This window comes from Pyxicephalus adspersus, chromosome 5 (genome assembly GCF_032062135.1).
Source record: "Pyxicephalus adspersus chromosome 5, UCB_Pads_2.0, whole genome shotgun sequence".
Lineage (NCBI taxonomy): Eukaryota > Metazoa > Chordata > Amphibia > Anura > Pyxicephalidae > Pyxicephalus > Pyxicephalus adspersus.
The window spans coordinates 63,636,363-63,656,148 of record NC_092862.1 but is presented as its reverse complement, the minus strand read 5'-3'; the positions used below and the strand labels follow the sequence as shown (position 1 = coordinate 63,656,148).

Below are 19,786 nucleotides of genomic sequence, written 5' to 3'. Positions count from 1 at the left end.
AACAGGCCATACAATAAAACAATTTGTTGCAACCTTTAAAACTAATGTATAGCAAAATACAAAAGTAAATACAGCCTGCAAAAAGAAATCATATGCATTTAGGGAATCGCATTTTTCATAGGATTATATTGTGGGGAACTAGCTATCCTAATATTTTTTATGTGTTGGTTTTAGGCTTTATACAGGCTTTATACACAATGTGCCATTACTTAGGGCACTTAGAATACTGCGACAACAGAGGCTACTGAGGCAAACTGTCATGTGCAGCTTTGACAGAAAGTCCTATAACCATCTGTTTTTCACTGGATTGTAAGCAGTTCATAAGTTGGATCCAGGCTGGATTGGTTTAAATCAATTCTATTCCCAAGTAATTATTACTAATTGCTTGGGCATCAGGAATAAAGCTAATCTTGGGGAGGGGCATGTCTAAGATACACTGCTGCCCTTGGACTAAGCTGCTATTTAAAAAGAGAGAACAAAAGAAGATGGTCAGCTGTGTGTTTTCTGCAAAGGGCTAGATGTGGTGTATCACAGCAAGACATGCAATGCTCTTTGGGTTTCTATAGCAGTAAAGGGCTTATCATCCTAATCCTCAGTTCACAAGGCTTTAGATGGCTTGTGGACAAAAAGAAAAAAAATACTGGTTCGCCCTTAGACCCAGATAGGCATTAACCCATCCACAGCCAGTAAGGAGGAATATCTGTAGATGTGAATATGCTTGTAAAAGTTCATATCACAAGAAAACTAAAGTTAATATATAACATGTATCTGACTCCGTGTACGCACCTACTGTATGTGCAATAGAATGTACTTTATATGTACTGTTTTAAACACAATATTGAGTTGTCTCTCTCTCTCTCTCTCTGTTTTTTAGGTCTGGTGTGAAACCAACTTACGTAGATGCATCAGTGAATTGCACAGCTTCATCTGTAAAACCTGTAACAAGGCATTTCCAATGCCATCTGCTCTTAAACTGCACATGGAAACCCACAAAGGAAATCAGGTAGCTAATGAGCAGAAAACTGAGAGCTCATCTGAGGATGGTCAAGACAAGATATCTTTTATGGCAGCCTTGGGTCTGCAGCACACCAAAGACATAAAGCCGGACAGTCAGGAGGACAATTCACTGGAAAGTGCCCATGGCACGCATATAGAAGCTATAAAGAGCAGCCTACCTCGTGAGCCTGGTAGCAGCACAGCCATGCAGAAGTTTTCCCCCGTAGAAACAACCTCTGTGGGTGGACCTTTTGCAGTTCTGCCACCAACAAAAGAGAACCTAAAATTACTTTCTCTGCAGCCTTTTCAAAAGGGCTTTACTGTACAGCCTGATAACAGTATTGTAGTAAAACCATTCTCTGGAGAACTAGCTGATATTCAGCAAATATTGAAGATGGCAACTTCTGCACCTTCTCAGATTAGTCTTCCACCCTTGTCTAAAACTTCTCCTGCTGCTTTCAAACATATGCCACCTCTTAAGCCAAAGCCACCAGTGACCCCTCATGCGGTAGTTGCTGCCTCAACACCGCCATCTGTATTTACAAACCAGCAGGCTTCTCCAGGCTGTATCAGCCCAAGCCTTCCTCCCCCATCCCTAAGAATAATAAAAAATACAGTAGAATCTTCCACAAGTGCAGTTTATTTGCAATCCAGATCTGGAGTGACCTCTGCTCAGAATTCCCAAGTACACACATCTGAATCTTTAAGTCAGCAAGACCTGAAGACTCCGTTGGAACAGGACAGTATTATAGAAGCCTTGTTGCCTTCAGATGTGGAGGCCAAGATCAAACAGGAAGGAGCTGAAGGAGATCTGAAATCCATTATTCCTGGAACAAATGGCAAGAAAACAACCCAAGCTAAGCATCCTTGCAATTTCTGCAATCAGGTATTCTCATTCTCTGGTGTTTTGAGAGCTCATATACGTACTCACCTGGGGATATCACCTTATAAGTGTACTGTATGTGAATATATAGCAGCTGATAAAGCAGCACTTATAAGACATGTTCGAACACACAGTGGTGAAAGGCCATACATATGTAAAATTTGTCAGTACCCTTTCACCGTTAAAGCAAATTGTGAGCGACACCTGCGTAAGAAGCACCTTAAAATTACTAGAAAAGATATAGAAAAGAATATTGAGTATGTGTCCACAAACGAATCTGAAATCCTCGATGCCCTTTGCTCTCCCGACACTGTTTGCAAATTCTGTGGGGAGGACTTGAAAAGCTTCCGTGCCCTTCATATACATATGAGGAGCCACACCAACTTTCACAAAAAGAAACCGTTTCAGTGCAAAGAGTGCGGCACTGCCTTTTCTGCCAAAAGAAACTGCATTCACCACATTCTTAAACAGCACCAGCATATACAAGAGAAGGAAATAGAGAATCATGTGTTTTGTGGGCCCTCTAGCCCAGAGCAAACTAGATCAGACACTCCACTTTTGGAGGATAATGCTTACCTCGACCGGAAAGCAACCACATCTTATGTGGAACCACAAAATGGATTTCTTCATGGGGGGGTATCTACTTTTAAACTTGAACCTACTGCCAGTTTTTCTTTGGAACTTGATGAGCCCTTGGACTTTTCTCAAAAGAACAAGACTCTCACAGGTTTTCAAGTGAAGGAGGAGCACAGCTCATCTCCTGCTTCTTATGATTCCTCTATGGAACCCATTGACCTCTCTATGCCTAAACCAATGAAAACAGACAAAGATAACTCACAAGTGCAAGCAAAAACGCAAGAGCAAATAAGTGGCCCTGTTGGTCAGTTGTACAGTTGCCAGCCATGCTCCTTTCCCTTAAGTGCCAATGAAATCCTAGAGAAAGCTACAGCTATTACACATTCCAAACCAGTGAAAACCCCTGTGCATTTGACTGTCCCAGTAATTTCTCCTGCTGTTCTTGGAAGTGCAACTATACTTCGCCCGTTGAGGCCTAAACCACCTCCTCTCTTGCCAAAGCCTCCAGCTTCTAAAGAACTGCCACCCCTGGCTTCCATTGCACAGATAATTTCTTCTGTATCATCTGCTCCTACGTTACTGAAAACAGATGCAACACCAACGTCTCAGGTTGCTGCCAACAACTCACCAGCCACTGACAAATCTGGGGCATCCAAGGTGACAATCCATCAGAAAGAACCCCCAGTTTCCAATGATGCCTCTCAGATTAGTGGAAACTCTGCAAGCCCTGCTGATGTTGGTACAGCTGCTGCTTTAGTCATAGGAGCAAAGAAAAGAGGCAGAAAGAAAGGAACAAAAAATAAACCTAAAATGGCTGCTGGAGTGGACCTGGAATCAAGTGGTGAATTTGCAAGTGTGGAGAAAATGTTGGCCACAACTGATACTAACAAATTCAGTCCTTATCTGCAATCCCCTGAACACATTAGAGATGCTATGGACAAAAATGGCACCAGTGAGGATGAGAGAGATAGTGGTGAAGAAAAAAGGGGAAAAAGAAACTCTTACTCAAACTCATTACAAAAAATAACTTGCCCTTACTGCCCCCGGGTTTTCCCCTGGGCCAGCTCCCTACAGAGACATATGCTCACTCACACTGGTAAGAAATATAGGATTCATTGTTACTTAAGCATGTACACTGTTTTACTTTGGCAATTATATATGTTAACTTGTACCGAGTAATAATTTGTAGTGCACTATTGCAAAACTTTCTTTTTGAAAATCCTGCTGCCAGGCTGTCACACTGGTCTAGGAACTTTACTAGTTTCCACTTGGCTGGCCTGGAGCATGCATGGTCATAATGGCCATCCTTCTCCCAATGCCTTCCAGCATGTACCCTGACAGCACATGTGCATACAGAAAAGCCTGAATGGGTCCTTTACAAGTGATTGCAGGATTATGATTCATATTGGATATTTATAGTTGCCAACAACACCCCCAGAAATTGTCCTCTGTTATAATAAAAATGATCTTGATTATTCCCCTCCATCATAACGATTACTTTGAATAAGTTCATGGTGTCTTCAAGATAGAATTTCTTCATTATGAAATATCCCAAATTACCCATTACAAAAGAATGTAGAAATACTGGATAACTATGCTTAACAAAAGGCATAGGTCAGTCTTGAGTCTTTGTGTGATTGGACCTTTTACATCCCCTAATATTGTGATATGACAGAAAGGAGCTTTGTCTCGTTCTTGCAGTACAAGGGGAGACATGGCTATCCATGTAATTAGGCAAAGTGTGGTCACATGACCGCTTGGAAGTAAGGACTGGTCTATGTGATCGCCTAATGAAGATTTAGCTGTTAATTAGCAGCAAAATGAACAACTTGAAAAAGATTAAAGCAGAGTGGGCTTTCATAATGCTGCTTTTGTGTCCTGGCTAAAGAGGCTCCCTTGTTCTAAAGGGTCTCTTGCTGCAACCCACAAAAATCTTGACTCTTTTGTCAAGTTTGTTCTATGAAACTACTATTGTGTTTATGGAACACCATAACATTGGGTACCTCCTGTCAGGGGATCTGTTTCTCTTTGTCTTGAATTTTTGACATCAAACCATTGGATCACCTAACTAAATACTTTGTTTCCTAATGCAGGTCAGAAACCCTATCCCTGTGCACAATGCGATGCCTTCTTTTCTACCAAATCGAATTGTGAGCGCCATCTCTTACGCAAACATGGAGTTGCCAACCTCTCCTTGAGAAGAAATGGTCTTGTGGCCCAGTCTAAAGAAAGTGATGCCGGATCTCATGATAGCACAGGTAGCGTTTTCGACTAGTTCATGCTTTTACCTTTTTCCAGAAAATGTGAAAAAAAGCTTTATATTTGAAAAGAATAGCAAGGATAGGAATCGCAGCTCACAGTGTAAGCATCATATATTGTACTATACCACAGTTGTCTCTAATTTGTCCCCTTGCCCAGTAATGTGTGTGTTTACAGTATGTGCTTTTAATATTTAGTTCATACATGAAAGGAAGAGGAGGCTAATTCAAGAAAAGAAAACATGTCATTTTGTAAAAAAACTTGCACCTATGTCTTATTCTTTAAAATACTTCAGTATCCATGATCAATTTACAAAGCTGTCATTACATTTTTGTCCCTATGTGGCTGATAGGGCAATATAGATTAAAAAATGGTAGTTTAATTAATCTGTATTACGAACTGTCTGACATACAGATATATCTGCGATTAATCAAACATACAAGCACTGAAATCATTCAAATATTTACTAAATCAATTAAATGGAGGGTCGGTTAATTGAATGATTCAGTTGATTGAAGGATTATATCTATAAAGTGTATAGCTTCCCTAAAATTGCATTAGGAGAGAAAGCCTTAAAAAAGAAAACTGGCCATTATAGAAAGCCTTGATATATAAAATGTTTTATGGTCTAAATACAACTTAGTAACTGCACTGTTTTTTAGCTTTAAAGCAAGTTTGTTAAATTTTGGCCTGTGTTTTTCTTTACAGATAGTCAATCTGATGCAGATCTATCAGCTGTAGAAGGTGATGCACTAGATCTGACATCTGGGGACAGGGAAAAAGAAGAGCAAAATGAAGTTACAGAAAGCGAGCAGGTGACCACGAACAAGGAGACTGAAAAACTAACACTAGATGAGGAGGATGCCTACCTGGATGAAGGTGAACAGATTGAAGATGACGACTCTTTGAGCAATAAAAGCCTAGATCTCAATTTTGCAAGCAAGTTAATGGACTTTAAACTGTCACCCAATGAGCAGTCTACCAGCAACTGTTGTGATGTTTGTGGAAAGAGTTTCAAGTTTCCTGCTACCTTAGACAGACACAAAAAGGCACATTCGTGTGAAAACAATGATCAAGAGCAAAGCAGTGAACTGAACAATTTGTCAACTAACACTTGTAACTCAGATAATCAGGATCCCTCACAGGACACTGGAGACCAGGAAGAGGAGCTCCCAGTTGACCTAAAGGTGTCCAAATCTCCAGAGAGTGAGCAAGCTGAACAGAAGAAAGAAGATGGCAAAGGTGTCTCAGAAGAGAAAGCAGAAAAGTCATTGGACAAAAGTGATGATGATAAAGATTCCAAAACTGAGACCAAAGGGACAAAAGCAGACAAAAGAAAGAAGATCTGTACTGTGTGTAGCAAGCGTTTCTGGTCCCTCCAGGATCTCACAAGGCACATGAGATCACACACAGGTGAGCGATTTCCATATGTTTAAATGAATGGGCATATTATATTAGTTGTTTCTTGCATTTTTTTTTTTGTTCTGCCAGTGAACAGGTTATCAGGTTAACCCCCCTAGCAGTATTCCTGAGGGTGGATTTTTACCACGGTAATCCCGAGTCACAATCGGGGGTTGTTAAAAAAACAATAAAAAACCCTACTTACCTTGTTCCTTTGGTGTCCTGCTTGTCCATCCAGGTCTTTCTTCGTTCTTCTCCTAGTAACTGCAGAGACATTCTCCGGGGTTTCCTGGTGACGTCGGTGCATGTGTCAGTTTGTGGGGGAGGCACAGCGGGAAATTCAAATAATTTTGTATTGGATTAAATACAAAATAGCTGTATTGAGTCCAATACAAGGAAATATTTAATATATATATATATTTTATATATATATATATATATATATATATATATATATATATATATATATATATATTGCACATAATATGGTGAGATATGCCTAAGAATTAAAAGCCTTCAATGTAAAATAATTTTCCATGCAAAACAATGTATCGCTTTTTGCATGAAAATACTGACAGAATTGGAATGCCAGGGCTGTTAATATGGTACGCTGACACAAATACCACATTATAGGACTACCCCAATTTTCTGTTTGAAATGTTTGATACAGTAAGGAATAAATATAATCCTTGTGCGAATATTGGTTTACTATGCATATCCCTTCTGGGGAGATTCCCCTTCAATTCTTTTTCTGTAAAACCAAAACTTATCACTCTTTTGTACAGGAGACAGTGTTCAGCATAACAGAGGGTTTGAATCGCTCCAATGATGGCAAAGATGGCAATAGTCAATAATAAAATCTTGACAAATCCTAAACCCTCTGAACTCTTTTTGAAACTTTGCTTTTACTTTCACTTATAAATTTCTATGCTTTATATGTTTTAATTGATTTATACAATATGAACACATTTTAACATTGTTTCAAATGTATCTTGTTGTCTTCTAGGTGAGCGGCCTTACAAATGTCAGACGTGTGAACGCACTTTCACACTGAAGCACAGTCTGGTACGCCACCAGCGGATCCATCAGAAAGTAAAAGATATGAAGAGCCAATGCAAGGACACCGATAGAGAGGAGAAACAGCTTAGGGGTGAGGAGGAAAGTGATGCCGAGTCCCTGCAGAGCAGCACACATCATGTATCTGAAAACGAATGTGACACACCATCAAGTCTTACCAGCCAAGCTGTAACCAGAAGCAAAAAAAATGCTGCCGAGGAATCATCTCAAAAAACTGAAGCTGCTTCTGGACCAAACAGCCCAAAGCAAGCTTTAGGGGTAGATGTTAAAGACACAGACAGCCGAAGAAGCTCAGAACGTAAAACTGTACAAAGCTCCAGCAAGGAGTCTGAAAAGCCTGCAAATAAAACAAATCCAGCATCAGAGGAGTCCTTGCCTGTTGCAGGGATGAAATAATTCAGAAACATGAAGGGCCCCATACCCTCCTGAATTGCTATTATAGAATCATACTTACACTTGATCCACTTTACAGAGTTTTTGACAGCTATAGGGGATTATGGCAGGCCATAAAATGTGCCATAACCTTGAAGTAAAATGCAAACTTTACATGGATTTTGAGTGCCTTACTACTTTATTATATTTTGCTACCACACTTTTTCAATATACAGTTTTATATATGAGAGAAATTTAAACATGTATTCAAAAGAGGACCTTTTTCCAGTAAAGCATTATCGTTTTTTTTTTTCTTTTACACTTTGAACGCTTGCTCCAGTACACCAATCACTGTCCTTCCAGAGGTGGACATTTAAAGTCATGGAGAAAGCCATTCAGTACTAAAGCCAATAACTGGAAGAAAACAAAACGAAACAAATGGAGAGAAAACCTCTTTTTTATTCTTTAACCCACTTTTTGGTTTTTGCTAAGTGGACAGTAGTGGAATGACATTGATCAGAGATTTTCTGGAAGAGAATATATATAAAATATATGGTAATTGCTACAACCAGGAAAACTAAATGTTTCTTTGAACTGTACAACTTGATCTACATACAACGTGTCTGAATGGTGTTACTATTTAGTAGTTCTACCTCGGATAAACACAGAGGATTCAGTGGAAACCTTACCATCCATGGAACTGTCCACCCCTGCCTATGTCTTGATTCTGTTTGCTTGAATACAACAGCTTACTAGTCTCTGCATTTTGCAGAACCGTTTGGGCAATATTTGCCTTTCACAATTTTACCGGGTAGATTTGAATCCTGGTAATATTAAAATATGTATAAATAGAAAATTCTTTGAGGGTTTTTTCTCTTTTTGTTCTTCAAATGTGCGCCTTTGGCAGTTCTCTTGCAGTGCACCATTCCAACCCTGTTCTCAATAAAAAGAGGCAGTGTGCATTAGAATATTTGCAGACTTTGATGTGTCCGGTCTTGGAGGTGAAGGAGGGCAGATATGGACTGTGAACACAAGCAAAGAGTTCTGTCTTCCAGCATCGGATGCCTTAACCATCATGTCATGACCATCGTGTTACTTGGGCAGGAATATACTACTGGTGAAAAGGAGAAGCTACTTCACAGTTTGTGTCATGGTGTTGAAGATGAGCCCTGATATTAAAAAAAAAAAAAAAAAAAAAAAAGTGTGTGTGTAAATAGATATAAACTGTGTGTAAGTTGGTTATGTATGAATGTGGGTGTGTGTATATGTATATTTTGAATATATGTCTACACACAGATACAAATGTGTATGGGTTGTTATATATAAATAAAGTACTCTACTGTAATTGTGCAATTTGCCCTCTGCAGTTTGTTGCAATCTCCAGAATGTTGAACATGTTAAATCATTACTATCACATCAACCCCTTATTCTTTCCTATAAATCTGCTAGGATTCTATAGCAGTTAGTATTTTTTCTTTTCTTTTATTCAACATCTTCCCAGGCTGTGATTGGACCATAAGGACAAATAAATATATAAAAAGGGTCCTATATAGCCCCTCAAAGCAAAAAAGGCTGCTATTACCTTTAGAAAGCAAACCATTCATATTTCAACTTGGGTTAGGATACACATTTTTCTGTGCACCTACTGTTCCACTTTTTTTGCTGACTATAAAATAACAATGTGCTTTGTGAACTGTAATTAACATCAGAAATTTTGCAGTTCACAGTCCCCAATTATGTCTAACAAGCTGCAGTTTGCAAAACCATCAGTAGGAGGCAGTGTAAACAAGTGTGCTGCATTGTAACAGTAACTGCATGGAAAAATGCAATGTATATGTACCCAGCATCCTACACATTTCAGCTTTAATGCCTCCTGAGATGGACATTATTGCAAGTATACATGGGCAAGAGAAGAGATTTCAAAACCAGCTTCTTAAATGATTATAGGTTTGCAGTTTTTATTTGGAGGGAAGCATATTTTTATTTTTCCATACCACTAAAGTTCATTTAAAATTTAAACAAACTTGAGAGGGATCATTCAGTAGAACACTGTCACCGTTATCTGTGCAATGCCTGACAATCAACTGAATGACCAGTGGAACAGAGCAATTAGCAGCTATGGCATAAATGTAATTATATGTAAATTTAATATATTTCATTATGAGATGATAAATGTTCACACAAATTAGTAGAACTTGACCCATGAAAATCTGAACCATGGCTCACAGAATATTTTTTTTAACCAGATGTGCTTAATTTAATCATTATAAAATGAATTCAGTAGACCCACACCCCTGAATTTTAGTCCTTTTTTATTTTATGTTGTATAACTTCTGAATATGTTGTCTGAGGAGTGGGACATTTGTTAGCAATAATCAAAATGGATCAAAAGCTTTATTTAAATCTATTTCTAGCCTGATATATAAAGTCTGTATTTTTTTTTTCTTTCTTTTAACAGCACACAAATATCCTTCTATGTATTTTGAGTTGTTCCCAGACCGTTGTGTCACTTTGGTATATAAACTGTGAATTATACACCATGATTAAACTCTGGGTGAAATGTAGATTTAGCTTGCATGTTCAGCTTATTTTGTGTCTTTTCTCCCCTTTTTCTTGTATTCTTCTTCTCAGGGCTTTGCAATTTGAATTTTCTCTATTGTTATTTTATTTTTATTTTGTTGTATCGGAGTTTAAAACTGAAATGATAAATATATTTAATAGTTAGGTAATGGAATCACTACAATAAGCACTTGACTGTGAATGCAATAAAGGCTCGGTCACATAGATGGCTATCATTTTATATAGCTTGAGCCACACAACAGTCGTAATTCCAGCTTCACAATGATTCTTTGTTTTCTTCTTTCCTTGTCACGACGAACAACCTTACTGTCGGCGAATACAAACCCATTATTGCTACCAGAAACTACAATGAAAATGTAGATATTCATGTTTTTTTAAAGGGAAATTAAACTGCTGCTATGCATTATATACAAGATTGGTCTATGCCACATGAACAGAGAATCATGTTTGTTTTGGTACTTGTATTCCTTCTTTTTATTCAGCTGTACAGTACTTCTGAAATCAAAATAAAAAGCTGTTCTGTATCAAACAATCTAAGCAATAAAATGTTATATTTAAAATGAAAAAAATGATTTTTTTTTTAATCAAAGTTTTGCTTTAATTTACACACCCAGTGCACATGTAGTATAGGCATAATATAAAAAGTTGTTGCAGAAAAGGAAGCCACATATAGTTTATTAAGTATAAAAACCATTAAATATTTAGTTTAAATATACAGAAAAGTGCATATGTTTAGTGTATAAATATAATATTTATACATATATATATAGTTTAGATATTAGGAAAAGTGTTTGTGTGTGTGTGTGTATATATATATATATATATATATATATATATATACATATATATATATATATATAAAGTGTGTGTGTGTGGCATTACACCGTACTCTGCACCTTGCATGCATTTGCGTGTTGTGGTGCAATCAGTTCAGAATAACATCCCAATTGATTGCTACCAGTTAAACACAACACAAGAAAGTGTATCCAGGAGGAAGAGGAGGGTGCAGAAAAGACCAGTGCTGTGTGGAGACAGTTGACAAAGGGGTAGGCAGAGGTATGTGGACTCACCTAGTTTCCCTGTCGCTACACATAAAGTGAAGGGACTCTTTTTATATAATATATAACCACAATAATAACCAACTCAAGCTCTGCTACTATTCAAAACTTGGTGGTTGCTCACCAATTAGATTCAAGACAGATTTGGTTTTAGAGCAGCAAAATAGGCGATATTCTGTATATGTAGTGTGAAGGCCTTTATAGTGCAATATAAAAATTGCTCTGGAGGATAGAAAGAAAGGAAACTATACCAAGCACATGACCCGTTGTACAGTCTAGTAATTGTGCTGTGCAGTTGTCTTCGCTTTGGATGGCCTTATATGAAAAGTTCTCCCATGTCAGGGGGGCTGTCAATGTACTGTATCCTATCTGCCTGAAGGTTCATTATGTTGTACATTCAGAGATGCTCTTCTGCATACCTTGGTTTAATGAGTGGGCATTTGGGTTACTGTTGTCCTCCTATCAGCTCAGACCAGTCTGGCCATTCTCTGCTATCAAGGCATTTTTCACAGAACAGTTGTTCACTGATATATACTGACCCTTGGCAGGTTCTAAAGTTGGGTTTAAAAAAACATACCAAATTTCTCTGCCATAATTTACTTAACAAAAATTAAGCCATAATGGAGAAGCCATGTGTAAATAACTAAGTACTACCTATGATTCATTAGCTTGTAAAACCAACTTATCTTGAAGTAATTGGATTGGTGTCTGGTGACTGTGGAGACCATTTAAATGTAAGACTTATTTAGTCTTTCAGTCTGACCTTGGGGTGAATTTGCTGGGATGTCTACTCCCGGGAAGACTGGTTACAGTTTTGAACGTTTCCCAACTTGTGAATAAACATCCTTATAGCCTTTCCCAGATTGAGGGGAAAGCAACAATTGCTTCTCCAAGATCATTGCTGATGTCTTTCCTCTTTGGCACCTGAATGCTCCAGACCAGCAAACTGGCAAAACATCTGTTTTTATAGAAGGTGGTCACACTTGTTGATGATCAAGTAACTGTGATTAGCAGCACCTAGGGCTGTAAGCTGTTCTGATGGGGGCTTTAATATTCTTGGATTTGAAGGTCTGTGGAGGATGCTGTAGATCAGGGGTGTCAAACTCTGGCCCAAGGGCAAAATTTGGCCCCACAAAGGAATTTTTTGTCCCCCAAAGGAAATTTTAAACATGAATAGCAGCGGGCTGCCGCTGCATTGAAATAGCACCGCTACTACAATTCCCCGCATCACTCGCATCTTTAGACCAGTGGTCCCGCATTGGGCTGTTTTATAGACGCACAGAATTGTAGTAGCGGTGCTATTTCAGTGAAGTGGGAGTTCCAGCCACTCGTAACATTAAGCCCCGCATTGGAATGTGTTCTTGATACAGAGAATTGTATTAGTGGTGCTATTTGTCTATTATAAGCTTCTTCCAGATTGAATGTTAAGCAAAACCTCTTTGTTTTTATATATATATATAGGTTTTATATCTAATGAGAAGGAAAAACGTTCTCAATTTTTTCAATAAACGTTTTTAATTTTGGCCCTCTGTGTATTTGAGTTTGACACCCCTGCTGTAGAAGGTAGGGGGAGAGCTGCTAGAGATTGTAATGTTTATAGTAACAATGTGACACTTTTGAATGTTATGTAATGTACAGTGCTGTGTAATATAATGGCACTATATAAATACTGTTTAATATTAGTTTGCCTGTCTATTGTAATAATCTGACTTGCCCATTTAAAGTGTTCTTTGGTACTTCCTAGCCCCTGTGACATTATTACAGGGACTGCTTAAGATCTCTCCTCAGGGGCAAGGCAGAGGAGCCCAAAGTCTCTGCTAATCTCTGTGACCAATCAGAGACACAGGATGTGTAATTGCAGGGAAGGCAGGGGTGGAGTTCTTTACTGCTCTGTAGCTCAGTTTCTACATCAGTTAGTTGTTTTAGAGACAAGGATTCTTGTGAGCATAGAGCGTGTATAGAGCATACATTAGAGTGTGTGGGCAACTCCTAATCTTTTCAATTTACTGAAACCAGAACAACTCTATCCTGTGTTAACATTACACTAAAATCAAACCCCTCCCCAAGGTTGAACCTGTCCCTAAAACAATTCTTCAATAACTTTTATGTCAATGTAAAGGAGCTTCAGTTTTGTGATTGATTGTGCTGTCAGCAGTGACAGAGGATAACTAATAATATAGTGCAGGTCATTAACACTGGAGGTACAACCATCTGGTACCATGGCTGAACTGCTTTGTCACTCCACTTACTGTAAGTTTAGCAGAAGTGTGTGTGAAATACACCCTAACAACAGGACAGTAACCTTCAGGTAGGACAGGGGGGTTCTCAGCACACAACTCCCTCTCACACACTATATCAGTATATCGGCCTTCTTAGATGGACTGCATGCAGCCCATGCAGTTCTTGTATGCAGCCCATCCTAGGTAATGAAGCAGAGACTAAATGACAAAATGATCTTTGTAGTCCATCAGAAAGGAAATGTATGGAAGATACTTGCTGCAGCTTTTAATGTATGTTGTGTAGTAGTCAAAGTGTGAAGGAAAATGGGACTAGTCCCTATTTAATGTACAGTGCTATATAATTTGTTGGTGCTATATAAATACTGTTTAATAATAATAGTCACTTTCAGCACTGGAGAGGGTCTGGAGTTCAGCTCTAATTCTAACTTTTGATCCCATAACTTTGAAGGTCACCAATGGTAGAAAGAAGAACAATTTTGATTGTAAAGCTGGAGACTGCTAAAGAATGCAGTGTGGAATGTGGGGGCAGAGGTGCCAGAGAAGACTTGAAAGACTTGAGGGGGGCTGTCAGAGAACATGGTGCAAATAAAGGGAAGGGCATGGAAGAATGAAGTGGGGGTGGTATGGGTACATTATGCAGGGTATGTGGTGTGGATGATTGGAAATGGTTAAATGAAGAGCTGTGACATAATGAAGTGCGGAGTTGTTGCTGCCAAAAAAAGTCCTGCAAATATTCTATGGGGAACTGGTGAAAGCTACAGCAGACATTGGGGACAGACGTTTATTCCAGGGGTGTACAGGCTGATTGGAGTAGAAGATTGCACTGTAAAAGATCAATGTTTAATGTTATGTTGTTTGATCAGGGTGTGACCTGTTCCTGTTGAATATGAGATATTGAGTGATTATGCAGCATGTCTCCTGACTCTCCAAATTCCAAGCACAGTAATCATGTGAGCAAGCAGTGTGCTAAATACATTGTCTGCCTCCCTTTCCTGCTTCTATGACTGCACACCAAGTTCTAGAGGGAATTCCACTGCCTGTGAAACATTTTTCTAATCTCCACTGCCACAACAATTTTACCCCATGACTCACAGAGTGACAATATTAGTCTACATAATAGTCATGATTTTGTAAATCCTAATTTTATTGCAGTACCCAGTCTGATGTTTCTGCTTTATTGCAGAGCCTGGATGCTTACTGGAGTATAGAAAACATATTTATTATTTGTTTTGTTTCTCTGTAGTGCCTATTAGTTTTCCTTTCTCATATATTGTTTCCTCTAAAGAGATTACAGTAATTAGGCGCTTGTTGAGAATATGAACATGAGAGGAATCATCTATAACAGGGGTCGGCAAAGTTTTATGGCCACTAGGCCATTTATGGGGTGGGCGGGAGCACACTAGGCCAGACCCACCCTAATGGCTCCGCCCTCCACCAGGGAACACTTCCTGAAGTGAAATCCCTCTCCTCTATGCATTGCGGAGGAGAGGGATTTACCTTCAGGGAAATATCAACACCGGCCACGGTAAATAAGGGAGCCACTGCAAAGGGGGCAGTATCGTAGCTCTGGTAGTTCCTAACTCCACCTGGCCGATCCGCCGGCAACCCGCAGCTCCGCAGCCATGGGTTGCCGGCCGGCATTAGGCCGGATCGGCCAGGAGGCATTAGACTGGAACAAACTACCGGCTAGGACCTTTCTGGCCTTAACGCCGGAGTTTGATGACCCCTGATCTATAATATAGCTGTAATAGCAACATTTTCTTGTAGTCTCATGTAACATCCTTAGTCTCTAAATACTCCTCTAGCATATTTGCTGTTTCTAAAGGTGCGTACACACTTCCAATTTTTATCGTTCAAGACGAACGAACGACGAACGATCGATTGGGCAAAAATCGTTCGTAAAAAAAGTAACCAACGACGCCGACGAACGAGGAAAGTCGTTGGAAACGAACGACCGGACCGGCGGATCGGATTGGACGACGATCGTTGAACATCGTTCGTGTGTACGGTCGTTCGTTGACCGTCCATGGGCTGAGCATGCGTAATGAACGAACGTTCGTTCACTTTCCTGTCGTGCACATAGTTCCTCTATCGCTCAAACGATCGTATCTATTGTGTGTACAATATCTACAAACGATCGTGTCGTTATCTCTATGTGCAGGATCGGTGCTATACGATCGTTCGTAGATATCGTGCAGGATCGTTCGTCGTTCGTTTTCCAACGATAATAATTGGAAGTGTGTACGTAGCTTAACTATCCTGTGTCCGCTATCTCCTGTAGAGTGTCTGTGGTCTCCTATTGTCTAATCCAGCATGCTTACAGTCTCTCTTACTACCTCCTGTAGCGTGTCTGCGGTCTCTGATTGTCTAATGTAGAGTGCTTACAATCTCCTGTAGAGTGTCTGTGGTCTCTTATTGTCTAATCCAGCATGTTTACAATTTCTTACTATCACTTGTAACATGCCCACAGTCTCCTACCATCAACTGTAGAATGCCTGCGGTCTCTTACATCTCAAATAGCATGTCCAGTTTGCAGTCTATTCTGCTGTATACCCACAGTCTGTATGGGTCTCTAGCACGTCTGCAGTATTTGAAATTATTTTTCGTAATTTTTAAGTGAAACTAAAATAAATAAAAATAAAATAAAATAATACAATAATAAAAAAATGAAAATAAAATATTTGTATATACATATATATGTGGTAAAAATATAAATAAATGAAAATAAAATAGCAGGTAAAAATAACTGGAGAGAAGCAGAGAAAGGGCTGATTAGAGTAAGGCTATGTACACACTTGCAATGGTTCTTGTCCGATAGTCAACTCAGGGCCGAATGACCGTCCTGGCAGATCCACCGACGTTGGACGACGAACGATCTTAATGGAAGTAAAGGGGGAGAGCGCGCAGCAGGGTGCAGCTCTGTCCCCTCCCCTCTCTATAGTGCAGAACGGTGCTGTATGTACAGCACTCGTTCATACATTGTGCAGTCGTTAGTCGTTGGAAAGGATCATGGAAGATCCAGTTATTTTTTACTAATTTATTTTCAATTGTTTTTACCAAATATATTTATATATAAATATTTTATTTTCGTTTTTTATTGTAAGGATCATGGAAGATCCTTTCCAATGACAATTATTGCACGTGTGTATGCAGCCTTAGAAAGCAGTTACATGTGAATACATTCATTTGCACAAAATAGTTCAGCTGGGGGGAGGAGTTAAACATAGTAAACTTCTTGGGAACTTTTTTATAACTATGTTTAAAAAAACACCAGCTTCTTCCTGGAAAAATAACAGCTTGCTACACTTTTAATTCAACCTGAGGATTCCCCCACCTTTGGGACTCCTTCCTGCCCTCCAGGTCACTAGGAATAGCTACCATATTAGGGGCAATACTATATTAACTACTTGTATAACTCATCGGTGATGCACAGCTACCCCTGAGGAAGCCTATAGGGCGAAACGCTTCGGGTACAACGGTCTACACAAGCAAATGCCTACCTGCAAGTATAATATATGACTGCACTTATATATACAATGCGGGATGACTATTGCATAGTGTCCCCTTGGGCCTAATTTGCAATTGATTGTCTGTAAAGTCCACAAGCTAAGTGAGGTCCACTCGATGAGAATGTTTTGTATTGTTATATGAGATGTATCATTCAATACAATATTACACTTTGCCAAAAAACCCTCCTTTCCTCTGACTCTTTATTAATTAAACTAAAATAATACAATAAAAAACGAAAATAAAATATTTATATATAAATATATTTGGTAAAAACAAATAAAAATAAATTAGTAAAAAATAACTGGAGAGAATTAGAGGAAGGGCTGGTTAGAGTTAGGAAGCAGTTACATGGGAATACATTCATTTACACATAAAAGTACAGTTGGGGGAAAAGTTAAACATAGTAAACTACTTGGGAACTTTTTTGTAGGGCATATTTACTACATATAAGATCCAAAAAAAACTTTTAAGTTAGAAAATAAACAGGCCTATTGCACAATGGTAAAATTTGTTTTGGTCCATAAGGGTTATACAGTTTTGACAGCTGAAATGGGTAGAAGAAAGAAGACCAAGATCAGCTAGGGTTTTAGTGTGGCAATGAGCTAGTGTATTGTAGGAAACCATTTAAATCATCTCTCTCTCATTCGTTCAGTCAGCTCCGACTCTTCGTGACCAGATGTACTTTTGCACGCCAGCTGTATCTGTCGATCATTGCTTCTTTCAGTTGTTGCATAGGCATGATCATAGCTCCACATATGCTGTCTATCAATCTTAGTCTCTGCCGTCCTCTTCTTCTTTTGCCCTCAATTTTTCCAGGCATCACAGATTTCTCCAAAGAATCCGGACTTCTAATTATGTGACCAAAGTATTTGATTTTAAGTTTAAGTTTTAATAGCAGTATCAACCCTTCTAGTGAACACTCCGGCCTTATTACTTTAAGTATTGACTGGTTGGATCTTTTAGCAGTCCAGGGAACTCGCAGTCGTTCTCTCCATGCCCATAGTTCAAAAGCATCAATTTTTCTATGCATTGCCTTATTTATAGTCCAACTTTCGCGACAATGTGTTACTACTGGGAAGACCATAGCTTTAACTATCCTGATCTTTGTTGGTAACGTGACATCTCTATCCTGTATCATCCTGCCCAAATTCGTCATAGCTTTCCTCACCAAGCAACAAGCGTCTTTTACTCTCATGACTGCAGTCACCATCGGCAGAAATCTTCGATCCTAGGAAGATGAAATCTGTTACCACTTGTACTTTTTCCCCATCTATTTGCAGCTTATTCATTAGAGCAGATGACATGACCTTAGTTTTCCTAATGTTAAGCAGTAGGCCAGCTTTGGCACTTTAATGCTTGGCATTCATGACTAAACTCTTCAATTCTTCCTCCGTTTCACCCATCAGAGTGGTATCATCAGCATATCTCAGATTGGTAATATTCCTGCCAGCTATTTTAACTCCAGCATGCGAGTCATCCAAACCAGCTTTCCACATTACATATTTGGCATATAAAATAGATAAGAGGACAATATGCAACCTTGTTGCACTCCTTTGCCGAACGTGAAGCAGTCAGTTGTTCCGTACTCAGTTCTAACTGTTGCTTCTTTATTGCATATCAATTCCTCAAAAGGCAAATGAAATGGCCTGGTATCCCCATTCCCATGAGAATCTGCCACAATATATCATGATCTACACAGACAAATGCTTTTGAATAGTCAATAAAGCAAAAGTAGACATTCTTCTGGAATTCCCTTGCTTTCTCTATTAACCACTGAATATTGGCAATGTGGTCCCTTGTGCCTCTCCCTCTTCTAAAGCCAGCTTGCACATCTGGCCCTTTCCATATATTGCTCCAGTATGGAGAATTTTCAGCATTACCTTGCTAGCATGTGAAATAAGCGCAATTGTTCGATAATTTGAGCACTCTTTGGCATTGCCTTTTTTTGGCATTGGAATTGTAAACTGACCTTTTCCAATCCAGTGGCCACTGTTGTGTTTTCCATATTTGATTGCAAATCGCCAGCAGCACTCCAACAGCATCTTCATGCAGGTTTTTCTGAGGTTCCGCTGGAATTCCATCACTACCTGGAGCCTTGTGATTAGTCAGACCTTCTAATTCCCATTTGACTTCACTCATCAGGATGCTTGGTTCTTGTTCAGCATATGTATTCCAAGTGTATGTACTGTCTACGTCCTTCTTGTATAGCTGTTTTGTATATTCTTGACACCTTTTCTTTACATCTTCTACCTCTGTCAGATCCCTTCCGTTTTTGTCTTTCACCATTAGCCTTTTTGCATGAAAAGTAGCCTTGATATTGCCAATCTTCTTAAAAAGATCTCTGGTCCTTCCCATTGCATTGTCTGTCTCTATTTCCTTGCACTGTTGATTCAGATAAGCTTCCTTATCTCTGCGTGCTATTCTCTGAAACTGTGCGTTCCTCCTTTCCTCAACAACTTGTAAAGCCGCAGTAAACAACCATTTTGCCTTTCTATTCTTTCTTCGTTTTGGGATCTTATTTGTTGCAACGTCTTGGATAATATCACATACTTCTGTCCATAGTTCCTCAGGCATTCTATCTACCAGATCTAATCCTCTGAACCTATTCTTCACCTCCACTGCGAAGTCATGTGGATAATTGTTAAGATCATATGTTGTTGGTCTGCAGGCTTTTCCTGTTGTCTTTAGTTAAATTTTACACTTTGCAATTAGCAGCTGATGATCTGAGCCACAGTCGGCTCTTGGTCTTGTTTTAGCTATTTGTAAAGAACTCTTCCATCTCCTCCTGCAAAGTATGTAGTCAATTTGGTTGCGATATTGACCATCTGGCGATG

The 19,786-nt window shown here is 39.1% G+C and overlaps 1 protein-coding gene across 4 annotated transcripts in view; it reads left to right on the top strand.

Annotated features, from left to right (window-relative positions):
- The window catches only part of RREB1 (ras responsive element binding protein 1), a 58,359-nt gene extending 47,646 nt beyond the window's left edge, over positions 1-10,713 (top strand). For all 4 annotated transcript variants that reach the window (XM_072411751.1, XM_072411752.1, XM_072411749.1 and 1 more), the window contains 4 exons: positions 875-3,551; positions 4,549-4,713; positions 5,423-6,127; positions 7,122-10,713. In XM_072411751.1, coding sequence (XP_072267852.1) covers positions 875-3,551; positions 4,549-4,713; positions 5,423-6,127; positions 7,122-7,588 — 4,014 coding nt within the window. In that variant the 3' untranslated portion in view covers positions 7,589-10,713. The remainder of the gene's footprint in view (positions 1-874; positions 3,552-4,548; positions 4,714-5,422; positions 6,128-7,121) is intronic.
- The last annotated feature ends 9,073 nt before the right edge of the window (positions 10,714-19,786 follow it).